This window comes from Myxine glutinosa, chromosome 13, assembly GCF_964187855.1.
Source record: "Myxine glutinosa chromosome 13, kmMyxGlut1.1, whole genome shotgun sequence".
NCBI classification, from domain to species: Eukaryota; Metazoa; Chordata; class Myxini; order Myxiniformes; family Myxinidae; genus Myxine; species Myxine glutinosa.
The window spans coordinates 6,385,692-6,403,773 of record NC_136273.1 but is presented as its reverse complement, the minus strand read 5'-3'; the positions used below and the strand labels follow the sequence as shown (position 1 = coordinate 6,403,773).

At 52.2% G+C, this 18,082-nt stretch overlaps 1 protein-coding gene across 3 annotated transcripts in view; it reads left to right on the top strand.

Moving 5' to 3' along the window:
- The window catches only part of LOC137438536 (unconventional myosin-XVI), a 367,125-nt gene that overhangs the window by 74,215 nt on the left and 274,828 nt on the right, over nt 1–18,082 (top strand). For all 3 annotated transcript variants that reach the window (XM_068133664.2, XM_068133663.2, XM_068133662.2), the window contains exons 13-15: nt 288–415; nt 14,618–14,723; nt 14,938–15,055. In XM_068133664.2, the coding sequence (XP_067989765.2) occupies nt 288–415; nt 14,618–14,723; nt 14,938–15,055 (352 nt within the window). The remainder of the gene's footprint in view (nt 1–287; nt 416–14,617; nt 14,724–14,937; nt 15,056–18,082) is intronic.

The window sequence follows — 18,082 nt, the reverse complement described above, 5'->3', positions numbered from 1 at the left end:
AGCTCCCGGGGAAAACCCAGGCAGTGTATAAGCAACAATCTCACATGAGGCCTAAACACGGAGTTGTTATAATAAATCCTACTGGGCGCATCTTCCTGGAACACGTTACTCGAGAAGAGTAATTTAACACACCTGATGTAAAACGGAACCTCATGCACACACAATTTGATATACATTACCAATAGCGAGCCAGGTGTTTCATCGTACCTGACCATTGTCGTTGGAATAACAGTATCCTGCTCATTCACTGTCACACTTTTTTTTCTTTCTGTCAATGCAAACTACAGATTTCTCACCTCTACCACAGCGAGTCGGGGAAGTTTTGGTCCACATTGTCTCCACACGTGTTTGCCTGCGCTGAGCGAGCTTACCACATGATGCGGAGGGACCAACGGCCACAGGTCTTTGTCGTAAGGTTTGTTCATGGGTTTATGACGTTATTTTACAGCTTCCAAGCCCCTATGTTCATATGTATCCCTCGTAGATTATATGACGTATAGTAGATCAAGTTATATCCCTCGTAGATTATATGACGTATAGTAGATCAAGTTATATCCCTCGTAGATTATATGACGTATAGTAGATCAAGTTATATCCCTCGTAGATTATATGACGTATAGTAGATCAAGTTATATCCCTCGTAGATTATATGACATATACTAAGATCAAGTAATATCCCTCGTATATTATATGACGTATAGTAAGATCAAGTTATATCCCTCGTAGATTATATGACGTATCGTAAGATCAAGTTATATCCCTCGTAGATTATATGATGTATAGTAATATCAAGTTGTATCCCACATAGATTATATGACATATAGTAAGATCAAGTTATATGACGTACAGTGAGATCAAGCTATGTGACATAGTAAGATCAAGTTATATCCCTCGTAGATGATATGACGTATAGTACATCAAGTTATATCCCTCTTATTATATGACGTGTAGTTATGAATGAATGAATGAATGATCGTTTTAAGGCCATTTTCCCCGCTAGAGCAGGGGTTAGCCTAGTTGTAATTGTCATGGTTCTCTTTTTGAGGCAATGTTTTTATGGCCGGATGCCCTTCCTGACGCCAACCCTCTTAGTCGCCTCTTACGACATGCAGGGATACGGTGTACCTATTCTAACCAGGGTACACACCGGGTATTCTAACCAGGGTAGTTAGATCAAGTTATATCCCTCGTAGATTATATGACGTATACTAAGATCAAGTAATATCCCTTGTAGATTATATGACGTATAGTAAGATCAAGTTATATCCCTCATAGATTATATGACGTATAGTTAGATCAAGTTATATCCCTCATAGATTATATGACGTATAGTTAGATCAAGTTATATCCCTCTTATTGTATGACGTATAGTTAGATCAAGTTATATCCCTCTTATTGTATGACGTTGTGGTGGGCACAAGGGGCAATAATTCCGCGCACCAGTGGGTGGCGCGAGCGTCCAGGCGGGGAGCGAAAGCACATGCCCCGCCTTTCGACCGATCGGCCACGCCCGGGGACTAGGCGTGGCCTCGGCACATATATGCGGGCTCTAAGCTCGAGCCCGCCCAGTGCTGAAGTGCAAGCTTTGAATAAAGACTCTTTGTATTACCAACGCGTTGTGGCCTACCTCTCTGGCAATCGAGTCGTGTGTGCGCAGCACCACACTGGTGACCCCGATTGGTTCAGCCGTTGCTGACCACCGAACGCGCCATGGCTACCAACGCCGTCGCAGTCAAACTCCCCGAGTTTTGGGAAGCGCAAGCCGACGTTTGGTTTTTGCAGGCCGAAGCTCAATTCCGACTCCGAGGCATAACGGCGGACGAGACCCGGTACTACCACGTGGTCGCCGCCCTCGGGCCCGGCACTGCCGCCCGAGTCGTGTCCATCCTCCGGCGCCCGCCGGGCGACAACCGGTACGAGGCGCTCAAACGTCTCCTCATCGCCACGTTCAGGCTCACGGAGATCGAACGGGCCGACCGCCTCCTGGACCTTCCCGCCCTCGGCGACACACGACCATCCGTCCGGATGGATTCCATGCTGTCCCTGCTTGGAGACCAGCCCCTGGATTTCTTATTCCGGGCGCTTTTTCTACGCCAGCTACCCGCACAGGTACGCCTCGCGCTGGCTGGTTCCAAAATAAAGGAACCCCGCGCCCTGGCTAGAGAGGCCGACAAGTATTTTGCGGCCTGCGACACGCTGTCGGTGTACGGTGCTGCCGTAGTGGATCGCGGCGCGGAGGCTCCAGCGCTCCCGACTTCCCTCGTGGCCACTGCTACGCCCCGTCCACTACCGCCGCCGCCACCACCACCACCGCCGCCGGCACGGCCGCCACGGCCGTTACCGCCGCAAACCTGGTGCTACTACCATGCCAGGTTCGGCCGCCAGGCTAAAACGTGTCGCCCGCCGTGCTCTTTTGTCGGGTCGGGAAACGACCGGCGCTCACTTGCGGCCATGAGCGTCGGCCATTCCGGCAGCCTCCTTTTCATCACGGACACCTTGTCCAGGCGCCGTTTTCTTTGCGACACAGGAGCGCAGGTAAGCGTCCTCCCCGCCTCCATATCCGACAAGCAAACCGCGGGCCGGGGCCCCGCTTTGCTTGCCGCCAACGGTACACCCATCCGCACATTCGGGAAGCGTTGCCTCTCCCTGCGGTTCGGAGGGCAGCACTTTCAATGGTCGTTCGTGACCGCCAGCGTGCCAATGGCACTGCTCGGTGCGGACTTCCTATGTGCGAATGGGCTGTTGGTCGACGTGAAGCACAGACGACTCACCCAGGCCGAAACCTTCAGCTCGCTCGCTTGTTCGCTGAGCGGCTCACCGAGCGGCTTGCCAAGCGGCTTGCTGGAGGGTTCCGTCCCGGCGAGTTTAGTTTGCACGCTTCCGGCAGCGGACGACTTTACCCGCCTCCTCGCCAGTTTCCCGGCCCTCACGCGGCCCACCTTCTCAGCGGTGGCCGTTAAACACGGGGTGGAGCACCCTATCCCCACGGTCAGGCCGCCGGTCTATGCCCGGGCACGCCGATTCGAGCCCTACCTCTCTTGCAATCGAGTCGTGTGTGCGCAGCACCACAACGTATCGTTAAATCAATTTATATCCCTCTTATTATATGACGGATTTATTTATTTATTTATTTATTTATTATATGACGGATAGTTAGATCAAGTTTTAATCTCTCCTTCTTCCGCTCTTAGATTATTTAGAGAGAAATATGAAACTGTAGCGGCTACCGCTGGGTTTTCACAATCGCCTTGCACCTATCAAGGACGCGGAGCGATCACCATGCCGGGCTCGTCCAGGACGCCCGGGCAGGCCCGCGCTCAACTTGCCAGGCCTCGGTCGGGACGCCCGGGCATGCCCGGGCATGCCCGGGCTCGCCCTCAACTTGCCAGGCCGCAGCCAGGACGCTGGGCCACGCCCCCTCTCGCCTTTCCTGGGCAAACGCTCCGGGATAATATTGTTACAGACGTGGCTTAGATGTTATTTACCGAGCGGTTTTGGTATGACCACGTCTGCACAAGTTACCCGATTATACCCGAACGTTGACTAATCGTGCTGCGCTAGGCCAATAAAGGCAACAAAGGAAAAGGACACACGGCTGGGTTTCAAATGACACGACACCCAGGGTTCAGTTCTCAAGACCTCCGGAGGAGATTATATTCGTTCGGAAGGTCAGATTACAGGGACGAGAGGTACAACATAGAAAGACAAGCACTTAGACACAATCTTATATTATTCCCAACAGACGACAGATAAACGGGACAAAGCTGACTCACACGGGGATTGATGGAAAGGACAGCGGGTATCGATGGCTCAAGGTGCACTCTTGGCTCAAGGACAGGGTCGACCCGGTCCGGTCTAGAGATGCGGGGAGGTCGCAGCGCTCGGATGGCGTCTTGTCTGCTCAAGCTGGGGGCGCATCTCCCGTCACGTCCGCTACGTGGCCGCGTATATCCGGCGGAGAGTGACACGCCCTCGGCTCGTTAGCTCCGCCTCGTGGAATCGGCACGTTGCTTCTCATTGGGTGCGTGCGGGGGGGTTACCGGCTCCGCCCTTGACGAGGAGCTGACAAGGAGCCCCTTTGTGGTAACCCCGTGGAGCGCATGGTCTGGAGCGCGTTGTCTGGAGCGCATTGTCGATGGCGGCTAACCGAGCCGGTGGGAGGACGCACACTCCCCCCCGCGCAGCGCCGTGCCCCTCTGTTGTTGTAGACGGGGAAGAAGATGGGAGGAGGTATGGGAAAGGTCCTAAACTCACTACTGGTGCCATATAATCACATTCTGGTGCAACGAAGAGTCATAATTAATGGAAACGAGTCCTTAACTGACATAGACTAAGAATAACTAGCAAGATGTCCGAAAGTTGTCTACGTGTGGTGCGGTGGACCTGGGCACGACATTTAATGGGGGAAAAAGGGGAAGGTCGGCTCTACTGATTGTTGTTTACAGACAATGGGACTAGGGAATGGGGGATTGGGGATAGTTGGGGAGTATTGGGGAAATAGGGGAATATTTACAAGCGGATATGGAGGCCAAATTCCATATTCGCAACAATATACAGGGTGATTGAAAAGTACCTCCCTATTTTAAAATATTTAGAAATTATTTATTTATTGTAATATTTTTCTCAAGTTTTTAGTGTTTGTTCCTTAATGTATGAGAATTTAATCTGTGTTGGTTTTTTTCCAGATTATGTTTTGTTTGAAATTCGGAAGCCCTACAAACACGGTGTGGTCATTCCACACCACACCGTTACCTTGGGCCGATATTGCGTTTTTTCAAAAATAACACGAGGATCTTCTCCTGCCCAGTAATAGCAGTTGTGACGGTTCACAAACCCACCGATGTGAAATACTGCTTCATCAGACCAGAGGATATTTTTTAAAGAGATCAGACCAGTCTTCATACCAAGCCAGCATCACCTCCCCAAACTCCATGCGAATGTCGCAGTCTTCAGCAGAGAGTGCTTGACAGTAGTGCGGCTTCCAAGCATGCCATTTAAGCTCCTTTTTGAGCACAGTTCGTACTGTGTGAAAGGAGAGCCCACTTTCCCTTGCTGCTTGTCAAATTGACTTTCTTGGGCTATGTGTAAACATTTCTTGAACTGCTTGCACTGTCTCCGGGTCACTGGACTTGGAAGGGCGACCGCTTCTTCGAGTATCAGATACAGATCCTGTAGCCATGAGTTTTGCATGACAATTCTTGATCGTCTTTGCCTCAACTTGAGCATGTGCTCCTTTAATGGTCCTCCACCATCTTTGCACTTGAACAACGGATTTCCAAACTTCGTAACGTGCCGCTAGCTGGGCACGCTCCTGCAGGGTAAGACGTCCAGCCATGTTTGTAGGGCTTCCGAATTTCAAACAAAACATAATCTGAAAAAAAACCAACACAGATTCAATTCTCATACATTAAGGAACAAACACTAAAAATTTGAGAAAAATATTACAATACATAAATAATTTCTAAATATTTTAAAATAGGGAGTTACTTTTCAATCACCCTGTATATATTGCTGCCCGATAAACGGGCTTTTCAGAGTGCCTGAGTGTTTGGTTTGATTAAAGCAACTCGGATGAATAATAATAATAATAATTCATTTATTTTGTATAGCGCTTTTCCAGAAGCCCAAAGGCGCTTTGACAGAGTGGCAAACATAAAGCATAACAATACATGAAAACAACAATTGCAAAAAGACAAGAATCAATAGGGAAATATTTAAAGCAAAAGGAGGGAGAAGGAGAAGAGATAGTCAGGGGTTAAATGCTGTGGGTTGAATGTTGAATGCAGTGTTGAACAGGTGGGTCTTTAGTGATGTTTTGAATGTGGTGAGTGAGGAGGAGTCTCTGATGGTGTGAGGTAGTGAGTTCCAGAGGGTGGGAGCAGCGATGGAGAAGGCCCTGTCCCCCCAGGATCTGAATTCCAGCTTTTTGTCGCGTCCATTCTTCCGATCGACGTGGGAGCCCCAGCTCCTTCATTGGTGACCTACCGACATGGACACGGCAGTCGCCCTTAAACTGCCTACCTTCTGGGAGGCTCACGCGGCGGTTTGGTTCGCACAGGTGGATTCCCTGTTCGCCCTGCGAGGCATCACGGCCGACGACACCCGCTTCCACCATGTGGTAGCAGCGCTCGGTTCGGCCACCGCGGCCCGTGCCCTGAGCCTCCTCGAGAGCCCGCCAGCCGCTGACAAATACGGTGCGATTAAGAAGCTTCTCCTCGACGCTTTCGTCCTCCCATCGGCGGAACGCGCACGGCGCCTGCTCGACCTGCCCGAGCTCGGCGACACGCGCCCTTCCGAGCGAATGGACTACATGCTTTCACTGCTCGGCGAGCACTCTCCGGCATTCCTGTTCCGGGAGCTGTTCCTCCGTCAGCTGCCTAACCCGGTACGCCTCGCCCTGGCAAGCACGACGATCACAGATCCCCGGGCCCTTGCCAGAGAAGCCGACAAGATCTCCGCCGCAGGACAGCGCATCGCAGCGGCGACATGGGACTCACCGCCGTCCGACGCAACACCCATGGCGCCCGAGCACCCGGCACGGTCGACGACCGAACTGCCGACGCAATTGGCGGCCGCTACACCGAGCCGACCACCTCCAGCACGACGACCGGGGCCTCCACCTGACCAAGCGTGGTGTTACTATCATGCCAGGTTCGGACAGAAGGCCCGGACATGCCGACCCCCGTGCACCTTCGGCAGGCCGGGAAACGGCCGGGCCGGCGTTCATTACCAGCCATGAGCGCCGGCCACACGGGCAACTTACTGTTCATCACGGATAAAGCGTCCGGACGGCGCTTCCTGTGCGACACCGGCGCCCAACTGAGCGTCATACCCGCCTCTGACCAGGACAGGCAATCCGCGGTTTGCGGCCCCTCCTTGGTTGCGGCCAACGGATCGACCATCCGCACCTTCGGCCCGCGCAACGTCACCCTCTGCTTCGGCGGCCAACGCTTTGCTTGGACGTTTGTAACCGCAAACGTGCCCATGGCTCTGCTAGGCGCCGACTTCCTCTGCGCACACGGACTGCTGGTGGACATCCAACGGCGTCGTTTAATCAACGCCGAAACCTTCAGCTCCCTGGTATGCACATTGAGCAGCTCCGCGCCGACCGAGCTGGCATGCGCCGTCCCGGCGGCGAACGAGTTTGCTCGCCTGCTCACGGAGTTCCCGGCCCTCACGCGGCCGACGTTTTCGGCCGTCGCAGTACGGCATGGGATCGAGCACCACATACCAACCACGGGCCCGCCGGTCTACGCCAGGGCCCGCCGCCTCGACCCAGCCAAGCTCGCCGTGGCGAAGGCCGAATTCGACGCGTTGGAGCACCTCGGCATCGTGCGGCGCTCCGATAGCGCGTGGGCCTCGCCACTGCACATCGTGCCAAAGCCGGGGGGTGGATGGCGCCCGTGTGGCGACTACCGCCGTCTCAATGACGCTACCACCCCCGACAGGTACCCGATCCCGCATATCCAAGACTTCTCCGCCCGTCTGGCGGGACGGGTCATTTTTTCGAAAATTGATCATACGGGGATATCACCAGGTACCTGTCAGGGCGGCCGACGTCCCTAAAACGGCAGTCATCACGCCGTTCGGCTTATTCGAATTCTTGCGGATGCCGTTTGGTCTCAAGAACGCGGCTCAGGCGTTCCAGCGCTTGATGGACGGCGTGCTGCGTGACCTGCCGTTCCTTTTCGTTTACCTGGACGACATCCTCGTCGCCAGCACGTCCCGGGCCGAGCACCTCCTCCACCTCCGAACACTGTTCGGGCGCCTCAGCGAGCACGGCCTCATCGTCAACCCGGCCAAATGCCACTTCGGCACGACGGCCGTTGATTTTTTGGGCCACCACATCACCAAGAACGGGGCCGTGCCGCTGCCAACCAAGGTCGAGGCCATCACCACGTTCCCGCGTCCCCGCACCATAAAGGCCCTGCAGGAATTCCTGGGAATGGTGAATTTTTATCACCGCTTCGTGCCCCGCGCAGCTCAACGCATGCGGCCCCTCTACGAAGCCCTCCGGGGCAAGCCGGCCAAGCATGACATCGCCTGGTCCGCAGCAATGGATGCAGCCTTCCAAAGCTCAAAGCGGGCCCTCGCCGACGCAACACTGCTCGCTCACCCGGTGCTCAACGCTCCCATCGCCCTCACCACGGATGCCTCCGACTACGCGGTGGGCGCCGTACATGAGCAATGGGTGAACGGGGTTTGGCAGCCACTCGCTTTTTTCAGCCGGCAGCTCCGGCCGAACGAGCTCAAATACAGCACGTTTGACCGGGAGCTCCTCGGTCTACACCTGGCCGTCCGCCATTTCCGCCACCTCCTGGAGGGCCGACCTTTCACGGCGTTCGTCGACCACAAGCCGTTGGTTTACGCCATGGCCAAGGTCACGGAGCCGTGGTCGGCCCGCCAACAGCGCCACCTCTCCGCCGTGTCAGAGTTTACCACGGACATCCGGCACGTCGCCGGCAAAAACAACGCCGTGGCCGACTGTCTTTCCCGGGCCAGCGCGAACGCGGTCCACCTGGGCGTGGACTTTGCGCTTATGGCGGCGGACCAAACCACCGACACCACGGTACAAGCCCTCCGGGCGACGGACACGGGCCTCCGCCTGGCCGACATCCCCTTCGCGGACACTGTCCTGCTCTGCGACGTCTCCCAAGGCCAGCCTCGCCCCATCGTGCCCGTCACCTGGCAACGCCGCATCTTCGCCTCCCTCCACGGCCTTTCCCACCCGGGCCGGAAAGCTTCCCAGAAGCTGGTGTCGGCGCGATTCGTCTGGCACGGCCTTCGTCGGGACGTCCGCGATTGGACCAGCACCTGCACGGCCTGCCAACGGGCCAAGGTCCACCGACACACCCAGGCCCCGCTGGCACCTTTCACCGTGCCCGAACGACGTTTCGACCACGTCAACGTGGATCTGGTGGGCCCCCTCCCCCCGTCACGGGGGTTCACACACCTGCTCACCATGGTGGACAGGACCACCAGGTGGCCGGAGGCCGTTCCCCTCGTCTCCACCACCACCGCCGACGTGGCGCAGGCTTTCATCGCCACCTGGGTCGCCCGTTTCGGCGCACCGGCGGACATCTCGTCAGACCGCGGACCACAGTTCACCTCCGAGCTGTGGGGCGCGGTCGCCCGCAACCTGGGGGTCAAGCTCCACCGTACTACGGCCTACCACCCCCAAGCAAACGGGTTGTGCGAGCGATTCCACCGCTCCATGAAGGCCGCGCTCATGGCCGGCCTTCAAGACGGCGGTTGGGCCGACCGGCTGCCGTGGGTCCTTTTGGGACACCGCACGGCCCCCAAGGAGGACCTCCAGGCATCCACCGCCGAGCTTGTCTATGGCCAGGCGCTACGCGTCCCGGGCGAATTCGTGCCCGACGCTACCAGTCCCTGGTCCGCAGCTCACCAGCGCTCGGACCTCCAGGAGGCCGCCCGACGGTTTGCCCCCGTGCCAACATCCCACCACGGTGACCCCCAGTCCTACGTCCCCCCAGCACTTCGCACAGCGGAGTATGTTTTTGTGCGTCACGACGCACATCGAGGGCCACTCCGGCCGCTGTACGACGGGCCCTTCCGGGTGCTGCGACGGGACGACAAGTCGTTCGTCATCGACATCGGCGGCAGGTCGGACCGGATTGCGGTGGACCGCCTCAAGCCGGCGCACGTGGACGTCGACCACCCACCACGGGTGGCCCTTCCGCCGCGGCGAGGCCGCCCCCCATCCACGGTGCCCCCCACTCGACCGCCCACCACCACACCGGACCCCCTCCCACGACCCGCCAGGGGTCGCTTCGGCCGGGTAATTAGGACCCCCCTCAAATTGACCCTGCCGGTGCAAGTCGATTCTGGGGGGGACGTGTGTAGCGGCTACCGCTGGGTTTTCACAATCGCCTTGCACCTATCAAGGACGCGGAGCGATCACCATGCCGGGCTCGTCCAGGACGCCCGGGCAGGCCCGCACTCAACTTGCCAAGCCTCGGTCGGGACGCCCGGGCAGGCTCGCCCTCAACTTGCCAGGCCGCAGCCAGGACGCTGGGCCACGCCCCCTCTCGCCTTTCCTGGGCAAACGCTCCGGGATAATATGTATATATATTGCTGCCCGATAAACGGGCTTTTCAGAGTGCCTGAGTGTTTGGTTTGATTAAAGCAACTCGGATGAATTCCAGCTTTTTGTCGCGTCCATTCTTCCGATCGACGTGGGAGCCCCAGCTCCTTCAAAACAATTTTTGTCTGTCCCTTCAACTCCTTGATAATAAAGATGGTTGTTCTGTGAAGAGGATAGCCATGATGACGTTTAAGTGGACATCACGACACTGTCCAATAATCTGCCCCCTTGGTCAAGCAAAACATGTTAAAATGATTATTAACAGAGTCCAAGTACCATGGTGATTACTTACCTCCATTACCAAGGGTGGATGGAGGTTATGTTTACACCTGTGTTTGTCTGTCTGTGATCACGATACCTCAAAAACATATGGACGGATGCGGACGAAATTTGGAAAACAGGTTGTGTGTTTGCCAAGGATTAATTGTTTGGATTTTGGTAAACACCAGGATACGAATCCGGATACGATAATTAAATAAATTTTTTAGTGATTCTTCATAATTGAGAAAAAAAAAAAAAAAACCTTTGGAGGCCATTTTTCCCCACAAGCGGGGGTTGGCCTTTTTTGGGGACCGTGGTTGTTGTTGTTGTTTTTCGGTCCCCTTTTTGAAGCAATGTTTTATGGACCGGATGCCCTTCCTGCCACCAACCCTTTTTGTCGCCTTTTTTACGACAAACGGAATTACCAGTGAACTGGTACTCAATTTGCCGACCTCGGAAGGATGACAGGCTGAGTCAACCCCCCTGGCGTTAATTCAGCGATCGACCGGGATTCGAACCCAGGATCCTAGGTATCCTAAGCTGGCACCCTAGCCGCTAGCCCAACACCAGCTTCATAATTGAGAGAAACGCCAAAAATGATATAATGCATGATATTTCGAAAACGTAATGGACAACTTATGACAAACCTTGGTGGATGAGTTTGTTAGGTGACAATAACAAGGTGATTCGATTTTGGTTCAGGTCCGTGGGATACATAACGTGAACTGTTTAGCCAGGTGGAGGTACACGCTCTACCGAGTGCTGCTCTCGTATACATGGTTTTGGGCTGTTTTTGTTTTTGTTTTTGGGCCTTGATTGTGACAGATCAAGGTTGTGCTGGCAGTGTGGTGTTAAATCGTAGGTCCAAAGTTTAAATGTGCAGGTAGATTACTATGTAGGGGATGTTCATAGGGGTAGGAAGGGTTGGGCAATGTTTGGACTGGTGCACTCGGAGGAGGTGCGGATGGGGTGCGGTTGATATGGAGATAGATCAGAAAGAATTAGATGGTCCCTTATTTGGTTACCTCAATCTCTTAAGGTTAGTCCTATATTTACATGTGCCATACGTCTCTAGACAGGTGTGCCAAGGTGAATTTTAGAAATAGAGCAAATTTTAAGGAGCTGCAAAGCCCTCCTCCTCCTCTCTTTGCACTTCCTGTGTATGTAATATGTGGATCTTGTATATATTTGAATGCACATCAATATAGGTACTCATGCTGTCTTCATCTCTTCAGGTAACTTGTGCAGATGCCAGCATCGACGTTTGAGTTGTGCCTCGACGGGTATTTTTCTTGATACAGGTGCAGTGAAGGCGTCTGCTCCACCAAGTACACGGCACACTGAATTTGGTACAATGGACGGCAATTATAGTGACAGGTTACATCTTAGTTACACACTTCAGTGAAACGAAGAGCAAAAAATAAAAAAAATAAAGTGAACCCAGCATGGAGAGGATGAACAGTTCCTGTTTCGTGAAGCTCGTGTAATATTTAACAAGTCCACTACATCAAACCAGTTCCCAGCCTTAAGAAATGAGCAGTTCCCAGTGGTCAAGTCGTGAAACCGGAGTGAAACTTGAAAACTTCCCAGACACCGCACAAAATGGAGAGTTTCCGCGCCACTAATAGAATCTTCTTCCTCTGAAATAACAGTGAAACAACAACAACAGCTTGGATTAGCCTATGAATCTTCGTCGTCATCTTCTGATCTATTTACGTGATTTGTTTGTACTTCTTGATCGTCAGTTGCAGTTCGGCCTCTATCGACACTTCCTTGGTTTGCGCGGAGGCTACCCGAGCTCGTGCCCCATGGGTTGAGGTTGAACTTGACTTTTTGCGACGCCCCTTCTTGTGATTGCCATTTGTAAACGGAAGTTAGAATTGAGGAACCGGGGTCATTGCCCACAAGGATTGGACTTTGGAAGTGAACCTTGGAGTAGTGGACCATTTGAAATCCGTGTAGTCGTTCCACGTAGTCATGCGGAGTTTTTGCAACAGGTCTTGTGTCTGAGTGGAAGAAGATGAAAGGTGAAATCCACTAAAGGTGCTACAATGAAACGGTTACTGAAAAAAAAGTATCACCTGGTATGCAAGAGCAAATAGAGGATTCTCTGCTTGTGTTTCCAGTGAATCCTTAAGGAGATTGCTCCCATATATTGGCCCTTATTTTGGCACAAAGCCCTGGAGATAAATCTCCCTCCACAATGTTCGGAAAGTATCGGACAGCTGGCCCAGTTCAAAAGTGTTACAGTCTACAGGTAGTGTCGGTATATGTACCTGCCGTTGAGCACTTCAAGGTGGAGTTTATCCAAAATGTTCACCGAGGATTCACCGCATCAAGCGCACAGTGCAGGTAAACCTGACATATTCCAAAAGTAAAACTTAAATCTTCCCACCGAGTCTTTCCTGGCATGGCAAGAGACGTCCACGCTTGGATATAAATTCCCGAAGGAATGCTTATCTATGCTCTGGACATGGACAACCTGGAAAGGAGAAAATTCCCTCTGGCCTTTAAAAACATCAACACCGCCCAAAGCCTTGTTCTTCGGCATCACAGGAGTTCAGGGTGGACTTTACAGCTTCTTTGAAGAAGATACAGAAAGGTGCCTGACGGTGGCACCTGTACAAACGGCTTTCATCTTGACGGGTGTTTTCATTTGAGATGTTGTGCCAGAGAAGTTCATGATTACAGTCCATGGTTGAGAAATGATGCACTAATCTTTTACCATGTCTCGAGTTATTTAATTTTGAGCTTTGGGAGAACCTGGACCAGGAAAGCACCTGCACTGTGTCATGGGAGAAGCCACAAGGTTATTGGTGCCCACGCCCCCTGAACGTTCGAGGCACCTGGGCACCGCTGTTAGGGGGGGAAATGTGGTCAGGAGGAGGGCCAGTGCACTCAGAGGCCCTCCTGTGTCTTAGTGAGGAGGAGAATCAGCTTATTTAATTTTTAATACAACATGGAAACTCCACAGACACCTGTTCTGTCTCATTCACAGATTCATCCCATCTCGTGTTCAGTTATCCTACCTTTCTTCCCGCCCACGAGTGCCCCGGAAACCGATTCCTGTGGCGAGACGGTTGCTCCAAAACAACTTGCCTTATCTTCCTGGAAAGCAAACCAGACCAAATCGGTGCATTCCAAAAAGTCTCCAATTAAGCGTGTGTCTCCGCTCAGAAGAGCCGGAAAACATGATCTGTCCAATCTGAAGAATGAACTTTCGAACATGTCTCCCTCCTCTAAAACCTGGTGGCACCTTATGAAGTCTCTCTCCAGTGTTTGCTCCTCTTCCATCCCTCCCATCTCTTCACAGCCGACTCCACACATGAGAAGGCCGAATGCCTCACTTCTGTTTGCTTACAAAATCTTGCGTTGCCAACCCCTCACTCTATACCCATTACCCACCCTACCCTTTTCTGGTGTTGCACCCTCTGCTCTTTCCATGATTTGTCCCCCCCAGGTATCTGCTGGGCTAACACGATCCACCATCTCCCCCCTTCTGGTGAAACTACCTAAATCCAGGATCACTGGATTAAATAATTAAATTGATATATGTGGGAAAATTACAAGCCCAGACCAGGAATCGAAAAGCATTTAATTATTTAATCCTGTTAATTAATCTAATTGTTTCACTACGCCCCCAGTGGTGTCTATAATAGAGGACATGGATTTGTGCCCCCATTGGAGGAAGAACCTCTCGTGTTCAGGCCGTTGGCGCTCCTATGGTCGGCAGCGAGTGCCCCGGAAACATTGACGGAAAGAGAGTGGCAATCATATGTGTTGGACAATTGCATGCTTGGTAAGGGTCGCCCAGATAGCTCAGATGGCAGAGCACCACCGGTGCGCTTTTCTTAGGACCTGGGTTCGATTTCTGGTCTCGGCTTGTAATTTCCCCACATATATCAATTTATTTATTTAATCCTGTTCATTAATCTAATTATTGTTGAATTATTTCCATTTGGTTTGTTATTATTAGGAAGTTTTATCGATGTCATTATAGGAACCAGATTCAGTGACGTAATGGTTACAGCATCCGATCTGAGTCTGGGATGTCAGCTTGGTTTGAACCGCGGTCCAGTCCGACCAAAGACTTTATAAATGATACGTGCTGCTTCCTCCTGTGTCGAACCTCTTTATGAGGGAACTTTTATTAATATAACTTGTGCTTTAAATTAATATAACTGTGCCTCGTCTTTTGTCTCCTCATCTTGAATTCATGTCTATTTGCTTTGTGCATCCCAACCCCTGCAGTGGCGAGTCTGGTTCAGGAAAGACTGAGGCTTGTCGCCATCTTATTCATCACCTCCTACTCCGCTCACAATTCTCTTCAAGTGGACTTCCGGCCAAACTTTCTCATGTATGACAAGTCTGTCGACCGAAAGTTTTATTCCCCATGGCAGCATGATGAATTAGGCCTACATGTAAAGATAGTGCACTCCATCATGACGGCATAACGTGCTCAGACATAATATGTGCTTCATTCAATGACATTTTTTGTTTTTAACCATGAAAGGTAACTCTCGTCCCTTCTGATTTCTGAATGTTCTCTTCCCATGCGTCACTGCATGCAGGCTCAAACGGTGCTCCGACTCCTGAGCACAGCACGAGTGGAACACAATCCTCATTCATCCCGCTGTGCGCTGCTTACACGCCTCGTGTTCAGCCGTGTCACTGGCTGTCTGCTTGGTGGTGAGTTGACAATGACACACTGTCTGCTTGGTGGTGAGTTGACAATGACACGCTGTCTGCTTGGTGGTGAGTTGACAATGACACACTGTCTGCTTGGTGGTGAGTTGACAATGACACGCTGTCTGGTTGGTGGTGAGTTGACAATGACATGCTGTCTGCTTGGTGGTGAGTTGACAATGACATGCTGTCTGCTTGGTGGTGAGTTGACAATGACATGCTGTCTGCTTGGTGGTGAGTTGACAATGACACGCAATCTGCTTGGTGGGGAGTTGACAATGACATGCTGTCTGCTTGGTGGTGAGTTGACAATGACACGCAATCTGCTTGGTGGGGAGTTGACAATGACATGCTGTCTGCTTGGTGGTGAGTTGACAATGACACGCTGTCTGCTTGGTGGTGAGTTGACAATGACACGCTGTCTGGTTGGTGGTGAGTTGACAATGACATGCTGTCTGCTTGGTGGTGAGTTGACAATGACACGCACTCTGCTTGGTGGGGAGTTGACAATGACATGCTGTCTGCTTGGTGGTGAGTTGACAATGACACGCTGTCTGCTTGGTGGTGAGTTGACAATGACACGCTGTCTGGTTGGTGGTGAGTTGACAATGACATGCTGTCTGCTTGGTGGTGAGTTGACAATGACATGCTGTCTGCTTGGTGGTGAGTTGACAATGACACGCACTCTGCTTGGTGGGGAGTTGACAATGACATGCTGTCTGCTTGGTGGTGAGTTGACAATGACATGCTATCTGATTGGTGGTGAGTTGACAATGACACGCTGTCTGGTTGGTGGTGAGTTGACAATGACATGCTGTCTGCTTGGTGGTGAGTTGACAATGACATGCTATCTGATTGGTGGTGAGTTGACAATGACACGCTGTCTGGTTGGTGGTGAGTTGACAATGACATGCTGTCTGCTTGGTGGTGAGTTGACAATGACACGCACTCTGCTTGGTGGGGAGTTGACAATGACATGCTGTCTGCTTGGTGGTGAGTTGACAATGACACGCTGTCTGCTTGGTGGTGAGTTGACAATGACACGCTGTCTGGTTGGTGGTGAGTTGACAATGACACGCACTCTGCTTGGTGGGGAGTTGACAATGACATGCTGTCTGCTTGGTGGTGAGTTGACAATGACACGCAATCTGCTTGGTGGTGAGTTGACAATGACATGCTGTCTGCTTGGTGGTGAGTTGACAATGACACGCTGTCTGCTTGGTGGTGAGTTGACAATGACACGCTGTCTGGTTGGTGGTGAGTTGACAATGACATGCTGTCTGCTTGGTGGTGAGTTGACAATGACACGCACTCTGCTTGGTGGGGAGTTGACAATGACATGCTGTCTGCTTGGTGGTGAGTTGACAATGACACGCTGTCTGGTTGGTGGTGAGTTGACAATGACATGCTGTCTGCTTGGTGGTGAGTTGACAATGACATGCTGTCTGCTTGGTGGTGAGTTGACAATGACACGCACTCTGCTTGGTGGGGAGTTGACAATGACATGCTGTCTGCTTGGTGGTGAGTTGACAATGACATGGTATCTGATTGGTGGTGAGTTGACAATGACACGCTGTCTGGTTGGTGGTGAGTTGACAATGACATGCTGTCTGCTTGGTGGTGAGTTGACAATGACACGCACTCTGCTTGGTGGGGAGTTGACAATGACATGCTGTCTGCTTGGTGGTGAGTTGACAATGACATGCTATCTGATTGGTGGTGAGTTGACAATGACACGCTGTCTGCTTGGTGGTGAGTTGACAATGACATGCTATCTGATTGGTGGTGAGTTGACAATGACATGCTGTCTGCTTGGTGGTGAGTTGACAATGACATGCTGTCTGCTTGGTGGTGAGTTGACAATGACACGCACTCTGCTTGGTGGGGAGTTGACAATGACATGCTGTCTGCTTGGTGGTGAGTTGACAATGACACGCTGTCTGCTTGGTGGTGAGTTGACAATGACACGCTGTCTGGTTGGTGGTGAGTTGACAATGACATGCTGTCTGCTTGGTGGTGAGTTGACAATGACATGCTGTCTGCTTGGTGGTGAGTTGACAATGACACGCACTCTGCTTGGTGGGGAGTTGACAATGACATGCTGTCTGCTTGGTGGTGAGTTGACAATGACATGCTATCTGATTGGTGGTGAGTTGACAATGACACGCTGTCTGCTTGGTGGTGAGTTGACAATGACACGCACTCTGCTTGGTGGGGAGTTGACAATGACATGCTGTCTGCTTGGTGGTGAGTTGACAATGACACGCACTCTGCTTGGTGGGGAGTTGACAATGACATGCTGTCTGCTTGGTGGTGAGTTGACAATGACATGCACTCTGCTTGGTGGTGAGTTGACAATGACACGCACTCTGCTTGGTGGGGAGTTGACAATGACATGCTGTCTGCTTGGTGGTGAGTTGACAATGACACGCACTCTGCTTGGTGGGGAGTTGACAATGACATGCTGTCTGCTTGGTGGTGAGTTGACAATGACACGCTGTCTGCTTGGTGGTGAGTTGACAATGACACGCACTCTGCTTGGTGGGGAGTTGACAATGACATGCTGTCTGCTTGGTGGTGAGTTGACAATGACATGCACTCTGCTTGGTGGGGAGTTGACAATGACATGCTGTCTGCTTGGTGGTGAGTTGACAATGACACGCAATCTGCTTGGTGGTGAGTTGACAATGACATGCTGTCTGCTTGGTGGTGAGTTGACAATGACATGCTGTCTGCTTGGTGGTGAGTTGACAATGACACACTGTCTGCTTGGTGGTGAGTTGACAATGACACACTGTCTGCTTGGTGGTGAGTTGACAATGACACACTGTCTGCTTGGTGGTGAGTTGACAATGACACGCACTCTGCTTGGTGGGGAGTTGACAATGACATGCTGTCTGCTTGGTGGTGAGTTGACAATGACACGCAATCTGCTTGGTGGTGAGTTGACAATGACATGCTGTCTGCTTGGTGGTGAGTTGACAATGACATGCTGTCTGCTTGGTGGTGAGTTGACAATGACACACTGTC